This window comes from Giraffa tippelskirchi, chromosome 3, assembly GCF_054371585.1.
Source record: "Giraffa tippelskirchi isolate mGirTip1 chromosome 3, T2T-mGirTip1v1.2.pri, whole genome shotgun sequence".
Lineage (NCBI taxonomy): Eukaryota > Metazoa > Chordata > Mammalia > Artiodactyla > Giraffidae > Giraffa > Giraffa tippelskirchi.
The window spans coordinates 127,849,008-127,870,920 of record NC_137277.1 but is presented as its reverse complement, the minus strand read 5'-3'; the positions used below and the strand labels follow the sequence as shown (position 1 = coordinate 127,870,920).

The window sequence follows — 21,913 nt, the reverse complement described above, 5'->3', positions numbered from 1 at the left end:
GGTTCCTCTGCCTTTTCTAAAACCAGTTTGAACATCTGGAAGTTCATGGTTCATGTTTTGCTGAAGCCTGGCTTGGAGAATTTTGAGCATTTCTTTACTAGCGTGTGAGATGAGTGCAATTGTGCGGTAGTTTGAGCATTCTTTGGCATTGCCTTTCTTTGGGATTGGAACGAAAACTGACCTTTTCCAGTCCTGTGGCCACTGCTGAGTTTTCTAGATTTGCTGGCATATCGAGTGCAGCACTTTCACAGCGTCACCTTTGAGGATTTGAAATAGCTCAACTGGAATTCCATCACCTCCACTAGCTTTGTTCGTAGTGATGCTTTCTAAAGCCCACTTGACTTCACATTCCAGGATGTCTGGCTCTAGGTGAGTAATCACACCATCGTGATTGTCTGGATCATGAAGCACTTTTTTTGTACAATTCTTCTGTGTATTCTTGCCACCTCTTCTTAATATCTTCTGCTTCTGTTAGGTCCCTACCATTTCTGTTCTTTATTGAGCCCATCTTTGCATGAAATGTTCCCTTGGTATCTCTAATTTTCTTTTAGAGATCTCTAGTCTTTCCCATTCTATTGTTTTCCTCTATTTTTTTGCATTGATCGCTGAGGAAGGCTTTCTTATCTCTCCTTGCTATTCTTTGGAACTCTGCATTCAAATGGGTATATCTTTGCTTTTCTCGTTTGCTTTTCGCTTCCTGTCTTTTCACAGATATTTGTACAGCTTCGTCAGACGGCCATTTTGCTTTTTTGCATTTCTTTTTCTTGGGGATGGTCTGGATTCCTGTCTCCTGTACAATATCACGAACCTCCATCAGGTATAGTTTATCAGGTATTCTGTCTATCAGACCTACTCCCTTAAATCTATTTCTCACTTCTACCGTATAGTCATAAGGGATTTGATTTAGGCCATACCTGAATATATGCAAATATATATAATGCTATTTGCATTATTCTTTTATCTGATTCTAATATTTATGTTATCTAATAGATCAGACTTCTTTGATTTCTGATCTTATGTGTATTTTAGAATTCTTTATATCCATTTTTGTGAGATATATACTGCAAATATATTTTCCTGGTTTCACTTTTTTGTTGACATTGATTATGGTAGTATTTTCCACCCATTTTTTTCCTGTTCCTTATAAAATCAAGTTTACCAGCATATTCCTATACTACTCCTAGGAGGTGATGTGTAGTTTAAACGATTACAAAGAATTTACTGATGTTTTCTCCTAGTACAGGTAAGGTTTAATTTTTAAAATTAGAGCTTTGTCATTTTAGAGTTATGGTGGTAGTCTGGAACTGCTTCTATACCAGTTTTCCTAAAGTAATTTTACAAAAAGTTCATTTTTTCAGTGATTTAAAATGCTGCCTTCATTATATATTACATTTCTATATGTACCTGAGTCTATTTCTGTACTATATCTATACTGTTATATAGCTATATCTAATCTCTGTTAAGTCATGTCCAAATACACACAATTTTAGTTATAGATTTTTAAAATCCATATTATTTAGGACTCATTCTTACTCACTGTTCTTTTTTATAGGATTCCCCTAGATATAATTACATGTGTATTTTCCCACAGGAATGTAAAAATAAGCATATATAGTTCAAACAAATAAAAACTTATTGGAATATCTTATTGGGATACTATTAGTTTTATAATCAATGATAATCTTATTATCTTCAGTTATTCTACAGGAAAATATAGGTATTTTCCCATTTGTTCAAGTCAACGTTATGTATTTCCAGAAAGTTTTAATGTTGTCCTCATATGTGTTTTGTACATATCATATATTTTCACTTTAATTTTTATTACTAAGTAGTTCATATAGGCCTCTCTCTTTTATCAGACCCTTTTAATTGGTTATATTTTGCATATATGAAAGCTATTGATTTCTATATGCTAAATATCTATGTTGTTGTCTCACTAAATGCTTTTCCAAATTTTATATCTGGTTGTTTATTCTTGTCTCAGTAACTTCCAAAATCACTTTACATAATAGTGGATACTATGCATTCTCTCTTGCTCCTGATGTTGATGATGGGAATGACACTAGAATGATTTAGGGGCTGAGATATACATGTTTCATCACTTTAAGAAATTATTATTTATATATATATTTATATTTATATAAATTATTATATATATATATATATGTATGTATTTGGGGGCTTCCCCAGTGGCTAGTGGTAAAGGATCTGCCTGCAATGCAGGAGCCTCAGGAGATACAGATTCAGTCCCTGAGTCAGGAAGATCCCCTTGAGGAGGGCATGTCAACCCACTCCAGTATTCTTCCCTGGAGAATCCCATGAACAGAAGAGCCTGGTGGGCTATATAGTCCATGGGGTCACAAAGAGTCAGATACAAATGAAGTGATCGAGTATGCAGCACATATATATTTTAACCAGAAATTGGTATTAAATTTTTAAAAAGGCTTTTTATAGCAACTACAAAGAAAATCTATGCTATAGACAATTTAAATTGCATTGGCATTGCCTTTGACAGCCTAACAAAATTCTTTTACTGGAATCATGTGAGCATGGTGCTCATTTGTGGTGTCGTTCGTTGGTAACATTCTGCATCTTCTATGTCATTAATCAGTTTAAGTTCTGCAGCTCTCCTGGGGACAGTACTAAGTTTATTTCTTCATGAAATTTTTCATCTCATCTGAGTTTTCAAATGAATTGACATAGAGGTCTGCAACATATTCTCTTATGATTTATTAAAAAGTCATTTATTTCCCACTAGCCATTTCTAATTTTGTATTACTTTGCTTTCTCCCTCTTTTTCTTTGACTGAATGAGTATGTATTTTGTCTTCTGTGTGTGTTTGTGTATTTTCAAAGGGTAAAAATTATTTTTTCACTTATTAGTTCTACCTTTTTCTATTTATAAACTACTCATTTCCACTTCAAATTTGAGCTATTTCCACCTTTCTAATGTATGTTGCATTTTTCTGATAATTTTGTTTGAGTTGAGGATTCAATTCATTTCATTCTTCCATTTTCATTTTTATAAGCTTGCTAACTTATTATTTTTATTCTGACAACTTATTTGTATATCAAGTGTGCCATTCTTTTTCTTATTATTATTTCATTTATTTGGGAATTGTGACTTGAATTCTCAAATAAATTGTTTAATTAGATTTACTTAAAATATTAGTTACTGGAAACCTGTTAAAATATATTATTGATTACTAAGCTTATTTTGTGTGTGTGTGTGTGTGTGTGTGTGTGTTTGGTCATTACCAACTCTTTGTGATCTCATAGACTGTAGCCTGCCAGGTTCTTCTGTCCATGGAACTTTTCAGGCAAGAATATTGGAAAAGGTTGCCATTTCCTACTCCAGGGGCTCTTCCTGACCCAGGTATCAAATCCACATCTCTTGCGTTTCCTGCATTGGCAGGCAGATTCTTTACTACTGCACCACCTGGGAAGTCCACATGTAACTAGAATCCTTTCTATTTTATTTATTTCTACTGGCTGTTTTTATTTCTCTTCTTGCCATCCGTTAGTATATTTTAAGGAAGATCTGTTTACCCATGGGCATCTTTCAATTAATTTAATTCTGTTATTATTTTGTATTGCTCTTTCCATTTCCTTCCCGAAATCTGTCACTTTTTGGTTTATAATTTTTCTTTCTACTTTAGGAGGTTTTTTCCAAGTTTTGAATTTCTTACTTGATAATTTTATGTCTACAAATGCTTATTTAATGATACATCATTCTTTCTGGAGTATTGTTTTATAGAATTCGTATGGCTCATCATTGCTTTTTCCAGGAAAAGTATATTTATGCATTGGAAAAAATTTTTGAATTTCTGTTTCCCTTATATAGTAATTTTGTAAACCTATTGCCAATCATATTTTGTTCTTTATGAGTATCTCAGATCTTCCAGAATAGAGATGCTTAAGAATGGTGAGAGATTAGATGTTTCTCTTAAATTGTAAAAGAAGCAGTTTTTCAGAGGAGCACTATTACTAGTTGGGAACTGGTACACCAAGAAGTACCCTGATACAACACCATTAGGAGCGGATAATATTTTTTCAAACTGGTCAATCCTAAAGGAAAGCAACCCTGAATATTCATTAGAAGGACTGATGCTGAATAGCTAAAGCTCCAACACTTTGGCCACCTGATGTGAAGAGTCAACTCATTGGAAAAGACCTTGATGATAGGAAAGGTTAATAGCAAAATGAGAAGAGGGTGGCAGAGGGTGAGATGGTTGGATGGCATCACCAACTCAATGGATTTGAATTTGAGCAAATTCTGGGAAATAGTGCAGGTCAGGAAAGCCTGGTGTGCTACCATCCATGAGGTTGCAGAGTCAGACACAACTTAATGACGAAACAACAATGATATATTTTTCTGTAGAGTTCTTAATTTCTATCACTAGTTTTCACTTTTCCTGTTGCCAACAATATTCTAAGAGATGCCTGTCTCTATCAAGTGTTTTTCTATTTCTTTTCCTGTTTCTTAGGTGGTAAATTTTAAAACCTGTCATCTTCAGTTTTGTGCATATTCAAGTAACTTCATTCTGATTCATTTTCTTCATCCTGATTTTTAGAAGAAACATTACCAATTTTTCCACTATAGAATATTTTAAGCTTTTGATGAATGCCTTTGTCAACTTAAAGAATTTCCTTTTATTTTTAAATTTCTAAGGCTTTTGAATATTTGGTAGAATTCACCTTTAAAAATTAACTGTGCCTGATTTACTTGCATTTTAGGGGCTTGCCCACTTTTAAAATTAATTTTGTTATACATTCTAGAGCGAATTATTTTTTTCAAAGAACCAACTGTTTATTTGGCAAAACCCTTTAATTTTGCCTTTACTTTCTACTTCATCAAATCCTACTGTTGCATTTCTCATGTCCTTCTACATGTGAATATATATTATATAATTATATTATGATAAATAACATTACATATATACTTTAACCTAGAATAAATTTAGAAAGTATACTTCATTTTAAAATATTTTTAAATATAAAGTTACAATTGTTGCTACTTCTAATTCAATTGTGTTGCTTTCAAGGAATGTATTAGCTGAGTAACATGTTTGGTATAAATATATAAAGAACCTAAGATTTTGAGTGGGAAAATTTTATTAAATATATGCTCTTTTAGACTACTTGAGGCAGAAATTAAATGGTTACTTCACTGTGTATAGGTAGTATTAGAATCTTCTTTCAAAAAAAAATACTCGTGACTTTTTGGTACACATTCGTATTTCAAACATCTCCCTAAATCAACTACTCCATATTCTTAAAGGGAGTTCTATAGACTTCTATCTGGTCAAAGTCAACAACAAGCATGTAATTTATTTTAACTTTTTCATATGCTGTCTAATAAATTATAGCACTTTACAAGCATTTGCTGAAAGAAAGTATAAATGTAAAGATAAAACCAAATTTCTGAGATTTGAGACAGCCTAAAATTTTCTGTGGAGTTCTGAAGTCACATATTTAATTGTCAAATTTCCACAAGACAACCACCCAGTGAATGGCCTTACTTACTCATTTTGATCCTGTTTTGAGTGGACCAAGGACAGAAAGAATACTAATAGCTCAAGGTTTTAATGCATTTTTGGTGCTCAATTTCTAGATGAACAAAATCTCAAAACATTAAAAAGTAAAGAAATTTTGATCAATATTTGTTTGGAGATAGGCTTTTTTCACATATTTCTAGATTGATTATACTTTGTTTTTTGGAGAATTTTGGTGTGTGTTTATGTGTCTTTAAGGAAATAAGAGTGACCACATTAAAAGTGATCATGAGTAAAAGTCCAATGATATGAAAATTGTTTGAACACGATGTACAGAAAATAAAAATTACACATTCAATGATGCATCTAGGATCAAAATACACTTCTAAGTGTAGAAGCAAAATATCTCTTCTTGATAGCCATAATAACAACCTCACAAACCTTTTCACTTTATTCAAACATCTATAATTTCTTTGCTTATTTTGTCTTCCACAGCCACTGTGGGCTTGGGGAATAAGTGGCAGTTCATTCACATGTAATATCATAGACTATCTTGCACAGTTATAGTTATAAGACTCATAAGCTATTTTTCCAATAATAGTATCTAGTTATATCATAACAGTGAGCATATTAAGTTTGATCTGTACTCTAGGTAAATAATCCCAGTACCAGTCACAATATGGTAGATGCCCATAGAGTAAATTTAAAACAAATAACAAGAGATTTGGCTAGGCTTTATGAGGGGGTGTCTTTACCTTAATTTTCCATCCACCTTCAGTAGAAATATAATCACAGGAAAGAAAGGTAACTTAACAAAGCAGGAAAGAATAATTATTTTACTTCACAGAAATAATTCTTTCTTTCTGTGAAACCACAGTCTCTATTATATTAACTTAGTAGAATAGAAAGAGTGATTATGAATATGAAACCATGGTGGAATTTTGACAAGGGCAACGTGGCAATATACTTCAAACTGAACTCATTTTTCACTTTTAATTTCAAAGAGCAGCAATAAAACTAGTTACTTCATTTATTTTTAAAAGAACTGAAAATCCAGGAAATAAAATGTTTTTATTTGGGACATCAGAAACCAGGCACCTTTCCTTGAATTGGCAGAGAGTTTATCTTACTCAGATAGTTCAATACTGATATTTATATTTGCAAGAAGAAAACATATTGGTATCAGTAAAAGTTTAATGACACACATGCTTTTCACCTGATTATACACTGTTCATTCATTTCTTATAATAAATTCTGTTTAATTTTTACAGCTTTTAAGTATGAGAAATACTGCAGTGCTTAAAAATAGCATGCTTTAATTTACTGTCTATTCAACATGTGAGGTGAGAGAATTGTTTTCAGACAACGTCCTAATCAGATACAACAGTGAAATGGAATAAAAAAATTGTATTGGGTTGATTAGGTGATAGAATTGAGGATTGGGGGCATGCTATTTTCCACAGTATTTGTAATGAATAATGGCATTTAAAATTATTCCAAGTGAAATCATCAGCTCTCATGAGCAAAACTCTGTACTGCTGAAGAGAGACAGTGAATGAATTCACCAACATATAAAATTTTTCATTTAACACAGTTTTGGAAGATAACTGGGCAATTGCTTATGCTTATAAATCTGAACCACTTAACATGACTGGAACTCTGTTTATCCCCTATTAGAGAGGAAAAAGGCAGCCATGTCCTTGACAAAATCCGTTTCTTAACTGCAACTTACATTGTAAGATAGAGGATATTATACTGCCAAATATGGGACCTCAGAAATTAGAGTCTGCATAGGAGTGCCACAGGGAGAAGGGGGAAGGAGACTATCTCACGAGGTCTATTGTAAAAAGAAAGAAAAGTTTGCGTAATTGCTTGAATCAGGAACAATGCAAACTGTTTCCAATACTGCATATTGCACACTCTACTCAGAAGGAAATTTATTTTAGCTTATATAGATTTTTGGAAGACTCAGTTTTTATTTTTATTATTATCTTTAACAGAATATATAAAAGCAGAGAAACCTCACTCATAAATTGTGTTTTCTCATATTTATATAGAAGTATCTGGAAATACATAGGGCTTAACAATATTTTACTTTTGATATGGGAATTCCAGTTCTGTTAACTAAAATTAAAGAAAAATTTATAATAAAGTTAAGTTTTATACATAGTGAAATCTATAACTACAGAAAATTGTCACTAATTTAAACATTGAACAATCATGGTTAAGTAGGTGTGTGAGTGCTAAGTCACTTCAATCATGTCTGACTCATTACAACTCTATGGACTGTGTCCCGCCAGACTCCTCTGTCCATGGCATTCTCCAGGCATGGGTTGCCACACCCATCTCCAGAGGAACTTCCCTACCCAGGGATCGAACACAGGTCTCCTGCATTGCAGGCAGATCTGTTACCACTAGTGCCACCTAGGAAGGTACACCCAGTCAACTAAATATGAATATTCAAAAGAATTGCACTCAAAACTGTTTACCACTATGGGAAGATTTTGCTTCTAAATTAAAATATCAGGATAAAATACTGTGGTTTACATAAAATTACAATCATATTTAAAAGAATACTGGAGGAAAATAAATCATAATTTTTTTCTACTTTTATATTTTGGAATTATTTTAACAAGCATTAGTTTTATAAATGAGGGGAAAAAAACACTAAAACATTTATAAGGAAAATCGTCCATTTCTGCAGTGAATATGTCCTGAAACACTAATTTGTAGCCTGGTCTCTAACCAATGTATTTTTATTTACATACTAATTGTGTAAGAAGAAAAATGTTTGCAAAAATTTACTACCTTCATTTGGTAAGACAGTTCAAACAGATAAATATATTTTCAGTCAATGGGGAACCTCTCAAATGTAGCTTAGCATCTAGTACTACAAAAGTAGCCTTTCTGACTATTGGTGGCCAAGCTCTCTGTCCCTATCATTTCTCTCTCTCTGGGCGCATCAATTTAGGTGGCATCCTCAGGCATATAAAGGGAAGCAAGAAGGGGTAAAAAGGCATCTCTGGTGACATGCATTACTGTTTAGACAGTAAATTATTAAACTATTTTTGGAGGGCCAATTTTACATTCTATATCAAAGCCTAAGCAAAGACATATGTACACATACACTTTGCCTAAGTATCTTTTGATATCTAGAAATATATATTTATAGGAATAATGTTTAACTTTGAATACTTTTTAGTATGAAAAATAGAAATAAATTTGATGATTAAAATTAATTCATTTAAATATGGTATGATATGTTAACTGGACATAATGTTGAGTAGCTATTAAAATCACATTTTAAAATAATATTAAAAATTAGGAATGCAATTAAATGATGTGATAAAATGCTCATAAATTACTCTTTAAATGTTACAAGTAAATATATAGCTTTGCATGTTTTTAGAGAAAAATGACATATTTTTCATGTAAAAAGGAATTCAAAATATATACAAAAACTGATTTGCAATGTGCCATTGTGGGGTGATGAGACCATATTTGATTATATATACTTTTATTTAGTTTATTCAGTTATTATTTTACAAATTTTTATAGTGTGTATATATGCAGATGTCAATATGGTAATCATAAACAATTCATTAGAGAGCTTTTTTTAGCTATTTTAAAATTGAGGCAAAGAGATTCAAAATATTTACTAAAATTCTCTGTGTGTATATATGTATTAACTTAAGAATAAATTGTACAATATTGTAAAGTAATTAGCCCCAAATTAAAATAAATAAATTTATTAAAAAAATAAAAATAAAAAAAAGAATAAATTGTATATACCTAGGCACTGACCTCTGATTCATTAACAAAGTAAGTTAACTTTAGCCACATTGCAAAAATATCCCCAAATAATCATGCAGCCGTGTTTATTTCTCAGTGAGGCAAACCACAAGTTCTATGAACTGCAACCAGAATATATCAAACTGTTTTTCTAGTTCAATGAAATTTTGTTATAATCTCCATATGGAAGAGGAGCAAAGTAAACACATGTGCTCTATGAAGTTGTTCTTCTGAATATTTCAGAAATAATGAATTAGACTGCATTTCAGACTAGTTTGATTGGGAGACAGAAGATATTTCTTCCCAAGGCTTGTAAAGAAAATTTTGTTAGGTATATAAATACCTCAGTTCTTACATGCCAACATGTTCATCCCTGATCCCCGCTCTGCCAATCCCACACTTTCAAAAAGACATTTCTCTTCCTACTTTGTTGGATAGACTATTTTCTAAGATATATATATATGAAAGTCACTTAGTCATGTCTGACTCTCTGTGACCCCATGGACTATAGCTCACAAGGCTCCTCTGTCCATGGGATTCTCCAGGCAAGAATACTGGAGTGGATTGCCATTCCCTTCTCCATATATATATGCTTAGTTGACTTCCCTGGTGGCTCAGAAGGTAAAGAATGTGCCTGCTAATACAGGAGACACCAGTTTGACCTCTGGGTAGGGAAGATCTCCTGGAGAAAGTAATGGCAACCCCGTCTAGTATTCTTGCCTGGCCCTGACAGTGGAGCCTGATGGGCTACAGTCCATGGGTTCTCAAAGAGTTGACACAATTGGGCGACTAACACTTAAGATATGCTTAGTTGCTCACGTGTCCAACTCCTTGGGACCCTTAGGACTTCAGCCTGCCAGGCTCCTCTGTCCTTTGGATTTTTCAGGCAAGAATAGTGGAGTGGGTTTCCATTTTCTCCTCCGTGGGATCTTCCCCACCCAAGGATCAAACCCGCATCGCTTGTGTCTCCTGCATTGCAGGTAGATTCTTTACCTGCTGAGCCAACAAAAGTCCATATATGTTACATTTACTCATCTATATATGTATTACACATCTTTCTCTACCTTTCTCTGTATCTTATGAATATACTCACAATTTGTATATAATTTTGACTACTTGGATTTGTATTCAGATTATGAGTAAAAATGCAGATAATTAAAATTTTAATAAGATGTCACCACAGGCAATTGTAGGATTTGGAAGATTATTTATTATTTTGGCACAAGTATATCCCCAGTATTTATGATAACAAAATTTATGATTAACAAGCAAAAGTGAATCAGGTCAGCAATTTGCTGGTAAAGCTTCCTCCAGTTCACATAAACATCAAAATTATTCCATTAATATCACCTGACTGTTATAATCATTTAATAGTTCAGTATAGAATCACCCCCAATTTTTTTCATATATAAATTCATTCATTTATTTAAAAACATAAATGAGATCACATCATACATTACTCCACAACTTATTTTTCTAATTTAATAATATACCTTGAAAAGTGACCTACCTCTCCACTGTGGAAATTATGTATGGTCAAATTATTTATTTCATCTTTGTTTAAAATTAAAGTTAAAATCATGACAATTACTTTAATAGTACAGACTTTGGAAAAGTGCTGCCTTTTAAGTTATTGACACTGATTTTAAGAATTCAAGTTTCTGAGCTGCCCAATGTAAATATGTATATGGATAATGGTAAAATTTTGTGAATATGCACAAGACTTGAAGATACTAAGAACATAAATGCAGTTAGGTTGCTTAGGGATCTTTTGCCACATTTATTTTTATTCTATTCTTAGTAAGTATGAAAGTTGCTCAATCATGTCCAACTCTTTTGAACCCATGGACAGTCACTTGCCAGGCTTCTCTTTCCATGGAATTCTCCAGGCAAGAATACTGGAAATGGGTAGCCATTCCCTTCTCCAGGGAATCTTCCGGATTCAGGAATTGAACCTGGGTCTCTTTCTTGCATTTCAGGCAGATTCCTTACCATCTAAGCCACCAGATAATCACCCATTCAAATAGTGGTGCTGAAGAAGACTCTTGAGAGTCCCTTGGAATGCAAGGAGATCAAACCAGTCAATCGTAAAGGAAATCAAACCTGAACAGTCATTGGAAGGATTGATACTGAGGCTGAAGCTCGAATACTTTGGCCACCTGATGCAAAGAGCTGACTCATTGGAAAAGATCCTGATGCTGTGAAAGATTGAAAGCAGAAGAAGGAAGCAACAGGGTTGGATGACATCACTGACTCAATGGACATGAGTTTGAGCAAACTCCGGGAGACAGTGAAAGACAGGGAAGCCTGCTGTGCCGCAGTTCATAGAGTCACAAAGAGTCAGACATGACTGAGCAACTGAACAACAACAAAGTAAGTATGAAATTGATTCCTGGCTAGTATGTTTATAACATTCTTAAAGATTCCAATTTATCCACAATGCCTTATCTTGATAAATTTTCATTTACCTGTGACTAGACTGTTTACTTGATTTTGAAGGAAACTTTAATTCTCATGAATATTTTATTGGTAATTAGTTTCAAATTGACTCTTAATCTTACCACATTTTAATTGTTTATTGTGAATTCCCTGATTCTTTTTATAATTAGTAAAACTGCATAAACTGGTTAACATTCACTTGAAATATAGAGGAAAAATAACACTTCATTCTCTTTTTTATCAAAAAGTCTTTGACTTTGTGACTTTGACAACACTTAAGAAATCTATTTTATCCTGGTTTTTAGAATCCGCATTGCATTTTCTTCTGAGGGTGTTCCATAACTTACTAACTATTCAGTTTTTGATGGACATTGAGATTGCTTCAGGTATTTAAAATTTTATAACGCTTTGAAAACATTACTTGTACCAAATAGGTGATATATATTTGTTAAATGAGAAATTGTCTCTCGAGTTTCCTCAGGTCTTTGAAAGTAGGAGTTTGGTTCTTTCTATTTATTAAATTCTATATCCCAAAGGCCCTCAACTCATAGCACATATGTGTAGCTCACTAAATTTTGTTGAGTGCTGAAAATGTTTTGTGGGTGGCTTGAATTAGGGCTATGGATGGGGACCCTCTTCCTAAAACATCCCTGAGTTGGATATATGACTGGATGCCACAGACATTAACCATAGATGCAGAATGCCACGTGGATGGCAATGAAGACAAACCACATGAGAAACACAGCACTTACCTGGACAAGGAACATAGCTATGTGGTGAAACTCTCCACGGCCCCCTTGCTTCACAGGAACTGTCATGAAGAATTTGCTACCATCTCTAGAAAACACGGGCTCCTCATTCTAAAAAACAGAAGCACATATAACAATCTCAAAAGGGCATCTGAAAATTGTGCTGCCAGCTACTACCAATACATGCATGGATGAGACAAATAACTGATTTAAGTTTAGTTTGGCAAAATGTTGAATTATTATTTAAAATATAAAAGTATGATAATATTTTTAAAGTGAACTCAGTGATGCTTTAGGCACATGGGCATATGTGTGTTTTTGAAAGGTGAGATGGATGGAAAAGTATCTTGCATATTGAATAGAAATGATTCACAATTAGACTAAAGACAGTTTTGAAACTGGTTCAGAAAACAACTTTCATATATTCACATATGATTGTGCTTAGAGATATACCCTTCAAAAATAAGAAAATATGAACAGCTGTAACAATTTATCAAAATCATTTTTTAATTTGGAAAATTGTATAACACACAATATTTAATACATCTTCCTGAAATCTTTTACTCAGCAAGTGAAGTTATTGAAGATACATTTCTGCTGCTGCTGCTGCTGCTGCTGCTAAGTCGCTTCAGTCGTGTCTGACTCTGTGCAACCCTGTAGATGGCAGCCCACCAGGCTCCCCTGTCCCTGGGATTCTCCAGGCAGGAATACTGGAGTGGGTTGCCATTTCCTTCTCCTACATTTCTGATGATGTATATATAAATTTACTGTAAACACAAAAATGAAAATACTGCAAAATTGGAACCGATCAATTGAAAATGATTTAATTCAAATTTCCCATCCTCACTGCTCACTTTTTCACAAACACACAAACATAGATGCCCATTTGATGATTTTTTAATTAAAATCCAGTGGCATGTTAAATCAATACAATTGTTTTTGAAAATTAAATGATGGAGGCCATAATTATAGATTGCTTTCTCTTGCTCAAGGGGAAATATTAAGAAATTGGATTTACATAACAAAAAATTGAGTTCTTTCTTTTGGATTAGTGAGAGTGACTATGTTGTTGTTGTTCAGTCCCTAAGTCTTGTCCAATTCTTTGCGACCCCATGGACTGCAGCATGCCAGGCTCCTCTGTCCTCCGCAATTCCTTGGAGTTTGCTCAAATTAATGCCCATTGAGTTGGTGATGCTATCCAACCATCTCATCCTCTACTGCCTCCTTCTTGTTTTGCCTTCATTCTCTCCCAGCATCAGGGTCCTTTCCAATGAGTTGGCTCTTCGCATCATGTGACCAAAGTATTGGAGCTTCAGCGTCAGCAACAGTCCATCCCCTGAATCAAGCAGGGTTGATTTTCTTTAGGATTGACTAGTTGGATTTCTGTGCCGTCAAAGGGACTTTAAAGAGTCTTCTCCAGCACCATAACTCAAAAGCAATAATTTCTCGGAACTCCACCTTCTTTATCTCACATCTCTACGTGACTACTGGAAAAAAACATAGCTTTGACTATACAGACTTTTGTGAGCAAAGCAATGTTTCTGCTTTTTAACACACTGCCTAAGTTTGTTATAGCTTTCCTTCCAAGGAGCTACAGTCTTTTAATTTTATGGCTGCAGTCACTGTCTGTAGTGATTTTGGAGCCAAAGAAAATAAAATCTGACATTGCTTCCACTTTTTCCCCTTCTATTTGCCATGCAGTGATGGCACCACATGCCATGATCTTAGTTTTTTAAATGTTGAGTTTCAAGCCATCTTTTTTACTCTCCTCATTCACCCTCATCTAAAGAGACTCTTTAGTTCCTCTTTGCTTTCCATCATTAGAATGATATCGTCTACATATCTGAGGTTATTGATATCTCTCCTGGCAATCTTGATTCCAGTGTGTGAGTCATCCAGCCTGTCATTTCATATGATGTACTCTGCATATAAGATAAATAAGCAAGGTGACAATTATTTGGCCTTGTTCTATTCCTTTCCCAATTTGGAACCAGTCAGTTGTTCCATGTTCATTTCTTTCTTTCTTTCTTTTAATATATTTATTTATTTTAGTTGGGGGCTAATTACTTTACAATATTGTAGTGGTTTTTGCCATACATTGACATGAATCAGCCATGGGTTTACATGTGTTCCCTGTCCTGAAACCCCCCCCCCCCCACCTCCCTCCCCATCCCATTCCTCTGGGTCATCCCATTGCCCCAGCCCTGAGCATTTGTCTCATGCATTGAACCTGGAATGGTGTTCTGTTTCACATATGATAATATACATGTTTCAATGCTATTCTCCCAGAACGTCCCACCCTCACCTTCTCCCTCAGAGTCCATAAGACTGTTCTGTGCATCTGTGTCTCTTATTCTGTCTCGCATATAGGGTTATCGTTACCATCTCCATGTCGATTTCTAACTGTTGTTTCTTGATCCACATACAGGTTTCTCAGGAGACAGGAAAGGTAAGGTGGTCTGGTATTTTCATTCCTTTAAGAATTTTCCATAGTTTATTGTGATCCACCCAGTCAAAGGCTTTAGCATAGTCCAAGAAGCAGAGGTAGATATTTTTCTGGAGTTCCATTGCTTTTTCCATGATCCAATGGATGCTGGCAGTTTGATCTCTTGTCCCTCTGCCTCTTTAAAACCCAGTTTGTACATCTGGAATTTCACAGGTCACATACTGTTGAAATTGAACTTAAAGGATTTGGAGCATAAACTTGCTAGCATGTGAAATGAGTGCAATTGTACTGTAGTTTGAACATTCTTTGGCATTGCTCTTCTTTGGGATTGGAATAAAAACTGACCTTTTCCAGTCCTGCAGTCACTCCTGAGTTTTCCAAATTCCTGACAAAATGAGTGCAGCAGTTTAACAGCACCATCTTTTTAGGATTTGAAATAGCTTAGCTGGAATTCATCCACCTCCCCTAGCTTCATGCATAGTAATGCTTTCTAGGGCCCACTTGACTTCACACTCCAGGATGTCTGGCTCTAGGTGAGTGATCACACCATCGTGGTTATCCGTGGTTAACATTAAGACCTTTTTGTATACTTCTCTCTTGCCACCTCTTCTTAATCTCTACTGCTTCTTTTAGGTCATTACTGCCTGTCCTTTATCATGTCCATCTTTGCAAGCAATATTCTCTTGTAATCTCCAATTTTCTTGAAGAGATCTCTATTCTTTCCGATTCTATTGTTTTCCTCTATTTCTTTTCATTGTTCATTTAAGAGGACATTTTTATCTCTCCTTGCTCTTCTCTGGAACTCTGCATTCAGTATACCTTGCAATTTCTCATTTGACTTGTGCTTCTCTTCTTTCTTCCACAATTTTTAAGCCTCCTCAGACAACCCCTTTGCCTTCATGAATATCTTCTTGTTTGGGATGGTTTTGGTCACTGTCTCCTATACATTGTTTTGAACCTCAGTCTATAGTTCTTCAGGCACTCTGTCTACCAGATATAATCCCTTTAATCTGTTCATCACTGCCACTGTTTAATTATAAGGAATTTGATTTAGATCATACCTTAATGGCCTAGTGGTTTTCCCTACTCTCTTCAATTTAAGCCTGAATTTTGTAGCAAGGTGCTTATGATCTGAGCCACAGACAGCTCCAGGTTTTGTTTTTGCTGACTTTATAGAGCTTCCTCATCTTTGGCTGCAAAGAACATAATCAATCTGATTTTTATATTGACCATCTGGTGATGTCCATTTGTCAAGCTATCTCTTTGGCTTTTGGAAAAGGGTGTTTATTGTGACCAGCCTGTTCTCTTGACAAGCTCTTTTAGACTTTGCTCTGCCTATTTTGTACTCCAAGGCCAAACTTGCCTGTTATTCTGGATATTTTCTGACTTTCTACTTTTGCATTCCAATCCCCTATGATGAAAAAAGACTTTTCTTTTTAGTGTTAGTTCTAGAAGATGTTGTAGGTCTTCATAGGACTGGTCAGCTTCAGCTTGTTTTCCATCAGTGTATGGGGAATAGACTTAGATTACTGTGATGTTAAATGGCTTGCCTTGGAAAGGAACCAAGATCATTCTGCCATTTTTGAGATTGCACCCAAGTATTGCATTTCAGCCTCTTTTGTTGACTATGGACTCCAACTCTTCTAAGGGATTCTTGCCCACAGTAGTAGGCATAATGGTCATCTGAATTAAATTCACCCATTCCTGTCCAGTTTAGTTCACTGTTTCCTAAGATGTTGATATTCAATCTTGCCCTCTCCTGCTTAACCATGTCCAAGTTACCTTGATTCATGAACCTAACATTGCAGGTTCCTATGCAATATTGCTCTTAACAGCATCCAACTTGACTTTCACCACCAGACACATCCACAGCTGAGTGTCATTTCTGCTTTGGCCCAGCCATTTCACTCTTTTTGGAACTAATAATGATTGCCCTCTGCTCTTCCCTAGTGGCTTACTGGACACCTTCCAACCTGGGGGTGCTTATGTTCTGGTGTCATATCGTTTTGCCTTTTATACCATTCATGGAGTTCTTGAAGCAAGAATACTGAAGTGATTTGTCATTTCTTCCTCCAGTGGACCATGTTTTGTCAGAACTCTTCATTATGACCCATCTGTCCTGGATTACCCTGCATGGCATGGGTCATAACTTCAATGAGTTACACAAGCCCCTTCACCAAGACAAGGCTGTGAACCATTAAGGGGAAGAGTGACTATACAAATGGTATAAAGTAAGGCTTGGATATGGTTTCCTTAACAGGTCTTCAGAATGGCTCAAACACTTTTAAATGACCTGATCCTCCACTCTCTCTCATCTCTTCTTTCTTCCTTCTGCATCCTGCATTTTTCTGCTCCAGAGTCTGCACATTTTAACTTTTTCCCTCGCTTTGTCTGGCTCTTTCTCAGCCCTCACTCTCTCTTTCTCTCTCTTTTTTGGTGGAACTTATTTATTTTTGTTATTGGAATAATATTGATATACAATGTTGTGTTAGGTATACAGCAAACTGAATCAGTAATACATATATCCACTTTTTTTAGATTCTTTTCCCATATAGGCCATTATAGAGCACTGAGTAGATTTCTGTGTGCTATACAATAGGTTCTTCTTATTTATCTATTTTATTTATACTCATGTATGCTCAGTCACTCAGTTGTGTCCAACTCTTTGCAACCTCTTGGCTGTAGCCCACCAGGCTCCTCTGTCCATGGGATTCTCCAGGCAAGAATACTGGAGTGGGTTGCCAGTTCCTTCTCCAAGGGATCTTCCTAACCCTGGTATCAAACCCAAGTCTCCTGTGTCTTCTGCATTGCAGGTGGATTTTTTTACCACTGAGGATAGTAGCGTGCACCTACTTGTCTTCACCTGGGATAGTAGTGTGTATATGTCAATCCCAATCTCCCAATTTATCCCTCCCTTTCCTTCCCCCTCAGTAACCAAAGTTGGTTTTCTACATCTGTGACTATTTCTGTTTTGTAAATAAGCTCATTTGCACCATTTTTTTTAAAAGTTCCACAGTTAAGCAAAAGCATATGATATTTGTCTTTCTCTGACTTACTTCACTTAGTATGACAATTTCTAGGCCCATCCATGCTGCTGCAAAAAGCTCTTCATTGATCTCATCCTTTTCTTATCTCTGCTCTAAATCCACCTTATCAGGCAGGTGTTTGCTGGTAATCTCATGTAAATTGTGATTGGGGAAACTAGATCATCCAACTGTATTTGATTCCCCCATCATCCTTTTAGCTACTTTCTATTTTTTCCATACCACCTAATACCATCCAACATATTATATTTTATGTATGTATACATTTGTTTATATATGAATGGATGTGTGTATGTGTGCATATAGGTAGGTAAGTAGATAGGAAGTGGAAGGCATTCCTCTAGAATGTAAGCTCCATGAGGCAGTAACCTTTTATTCTTCACTGCTCTGCCTCTGGCACCCAGGACAGTGACTACTGCAAAAGTTGTATTTAATAATCATTTATTGAATGAAGTAAATTAATAACTATTTAATAATCTCAAGAGTCTGATTCTAGTTTCATTAGTAAGACAGAAATATCTTACTAACATTTCTATCTTACTAACAGAAAATATAATCCATATTTTTTATTCTTTTTTATTTATTCTATTTATTTATTTTACTCTATCATTACTAATAGAAAATATAATAAATATAAAAATAAAAAAATATTATTTTTATTGTATACTTTATGGACACTCATGAAAATGTAAATGGTATGTGTAATAAATTTGAAAGTCTGAACTAATACAAGAGTGGGAAAAATGCTTTGCAAGGCAGATAACTAATACTGACAAGATATTTGATTGAGTGAATCACATTCTGCAACTGTGATTTGTTGTTCAGTCACTCAGTTGTGTCTGACTCTTTGTGACCCAATGGAATGCAGCACGCCAGGCTTCCCCTGTCCTGCACCATCTCCTGGAGCTTGCTCAAACTCATGTCTATTGAGTTAGTGATGCCATTCAACCATCTCATCCTCTGTCATCCCCTTCTCCTCCTGCCTTCAATCTTTCCCAGCATCAGGATCTTTTCTAGTGAGTCGGCTCTTTGCATCAGTTGGCCAAAGTATTGGAGCTTCAGCTTCAACATCAGTCCTTCCAATGAATATTCAGGACTGATTTCCTTTAGGATTGACTCGTTTGATCTCCTTGCAGTCCAAGGGACTCTTAAGAGTCTTCTCCAACACCACTGTTCAAAAGCATCAATTCTTCACTTCTCGGGCTTCTTTACAGTCTGACTCTCACATCCATACATGACTACTGGAAAAACCATAGCTTTGACTACATGGACCTTTGTTGGCAATGTAATGTCTCTGTTTTTTAATAGGCTGTCTAGGTTTGTCATAGCTTTTACTCCAAGGAGCAAGTGTCTTTTAATTTCATGGCTGCAGTCACCATCTGGAGTGATTTTGAAGCCCAAGAAAAGAAAGTCCGTCATAGTTTCCATTGTTTCCCCATCTATTGGCCATGAAGTGATGGGACTGGATGCCATGATCTTCGTTTTTTGAATGTTGAGTATTATTGCAGCTTTTCTACTCTCCTCTTTCACTTTCATCAAGAGGCTCTTTAGTTCCTCTTCATTTTCTGCCATAAGGGTGGTGTTATCTGCATATCCAAGGTTCTTGATATTTCTCCCAGCAATCCTGATTCCAGCTTGTGCTTTAGCCAGCCCAGCATTTCCCATGATGTACTGTGCATATAACGTAAATAAGCAGGGAGACAATATGCAGCCTTGATGTATTCCTCCCCAATTTGGAAGCAGTCCATTGTTCTATGTCTCGTTCTAACTGTTGATTCTTGCCCTGTATACAAGTTTCTCAGGAGGCAGGTAAGGTGATCTGGTATTCCCATCTCTTGAAGAATTTTCCATAGTTTGTTGTGATCCACACAGTCAAAGGCTTTATAACACAGTCAATGAAGCAAAAAAATGAAAGAAAGTGAAGTCGCTCAGTCGTGTCCGACTCTTCGCGACCCCATGGACCGTAGCTTACCAGGCTCCTATGTCCATGGGATTTTCCAGGCAAGGGTACCGGAGTGGGTTGCTATTTCCTTCTCCAGGGGAATCTTCCTAACCCAGAGATCGAACCTGGGTCTCTTGCATTGCAGGCAGATGCTTTATCGTCTGAGCCACCAGGGATTCTCTTGATTTTTCTATGAACCAATGAATGTTGGTAACTGTGATAGAGTCAAGAATTCTGTATTTTCTGTCTCTTGCCCATATGTAATATCTCTCTCTGCCTTTGTAATGGGATTTCTTCTGTCTGGAGTAATCTTTTGCTCATCTTTTCTGTGCTATATCTTCCTCAATTTTTTACTTAAAACAGAAACGATTTTTAAATTCTCCTAGCTAGAAAGCCCCTCTTATTTAGGAAATCTCTCCCTGGAGACTCTGAGTAGTACTCTGTATTCATCTCTCATGACTTTCAGTGCACTCTATTTTATGGTTGACTTCCTTCACTAGGCAAGTAATAATTAAACTAGGTTTGTAATTTTATCTTTTTTTTTTTCTAGGACACAGTAGGTGACCTACTTATAACTGCACAGATGAATGCATGTGTACAATGGGCAAAAGTATTTGTTACATATATCATTTTATCCACTACATTTACTCCAAACTATTGGCTCCTCCCTATTCAAGATTCTGCTCCTGTGCTTTATTCCAAAATTAAATCTGAGCATTGTCCTTTTTATGTTAGTCCCTCTTCCTCCAATTCTTGTACCTTGGAAATAGTTCATTTTAAGGAATAGATGGGGGTTATAATTACTAATACATTGCTGGGTTTAAAAACTTTCACCACTGGACAGAAACTAGTTATACAGCTCTATATAGAGCCTTTCCTACAATCAAATAAAGAATGAAGCCAATCTCACTGTCCATGTTTATGACCTTAAGCAAGGCAGTGTTTATGACACACAGGCCAATGAACTGAGGATAACACACTCTACCTCTTGAACAAACATTTTTTACACCAGTTATTCCAATTATAAGTCTCTTGAAAGCAAGGAGAAACATGCCCACTTCTCTCTGCTCTTCTCACCAAACAGAAAACAAGCATGAGTATTACATTGAATTTCTAATTTTCTTGGAAAGTTGCTTCACCTCATTACATATTCTCATCCTTTTAATTTCACTGAATTCTAAGTATTTCATGAAATTCCCTTAGAACTTTTGGAGAAAAAATCAACTGCAACAAACTACTCCCCACATTTTCTTATTGAATACTTGATAACTGGTTTTTTTTTTAATTTCTATTAAATATTCATAAATTTGGGTCTTAAAATGTAGGTAACATAATCCTAAAATTTCATGCATTGTGGTGTTGTATGTTAGACTATTGTGAATGTCACTGACAATTAAAGTAGGTTTAATAATGCAGGTAATTTAGAATAAATCTATATCTATTACGTTATTATTTTCAATATTTAACTGAATTTTGATTTTTTTTTTTTTGCTAAATAAAATCAGCTTTTCCCTCAATTTAATTTTGCACATTGACTATGATTAAATAGCTTATATAGTTATGTATGGAGAGAGAGATGACAGATGGATGATTGACAGAGAGGCAGATAGGGAGATAGATATATCTACAGCCTATTCACAATCTTTGTTACTCTTTTTTTTTTTTTTTATTCAACAGGTACATATGGAACTCTTCTTATAACCAGACTGTATTTTAAGCATTTGTTATATAATGAATAATAAAAAATGAACAACATACTTGCCCTTGTGAAGTTTGTAAAAGAGTCACAGAACTAACTGTGTAAGTTTACATAAATATTGGGCTGGACTTTAAGTTTTATTGGGGGATGTTATTAGATTAGGGTGGTTTTAAGAGGTGACTTCTTAAGCAGGTGATATAGGCTGAAGTTTAACAAATAAGCAACTTTTAGGTAAGAAACCAATTGAGAAAATTCTGTTCAGAAGGAAGAGTTCACACAAAGGTATGGTGAGTATGAGGCTAATGGAG

General features: G+C 35.2%; 1 protein-coding gene and 1 long non-coding RNA gene across 3 annotated transcripts in view; one reads left to right on the top strand and one right to left on the bottom strand.

Moving 5' to 3' along the window:
- Positions 1-21,913, bottom strand: part of DPP10 (dipeptidyl peptidase like 10) — a 747,248-nt gene that overhangs the window by 71,084 nt on the left and 654,251 nt on the right. For both annotated transcript variants that reach the window (XM_081579273.1, XM_081579274.1), the window contains one exon: positions 12,478-12,585. In XM_081579273.1, coding sequence (XP_081435399.1) covers positions 12,478-12,585 — 108 coding nt within the window. The remainder of the gene's footprint in view (positions 1-12,477; positions 12,586-21,913) is intronic.
- LOC145541812 (uncharacterized) lies at positions 3,296-21,706 on the top strand. Its single transcript, XR_014079309.1, has 3 exons — positions 3,296-3,375; positions 11,266-11,659; positions 21,584-21,706. It is a non-coding gene; the product is annotated as an uncharacterized LOC145541812 (long non-coding RNA).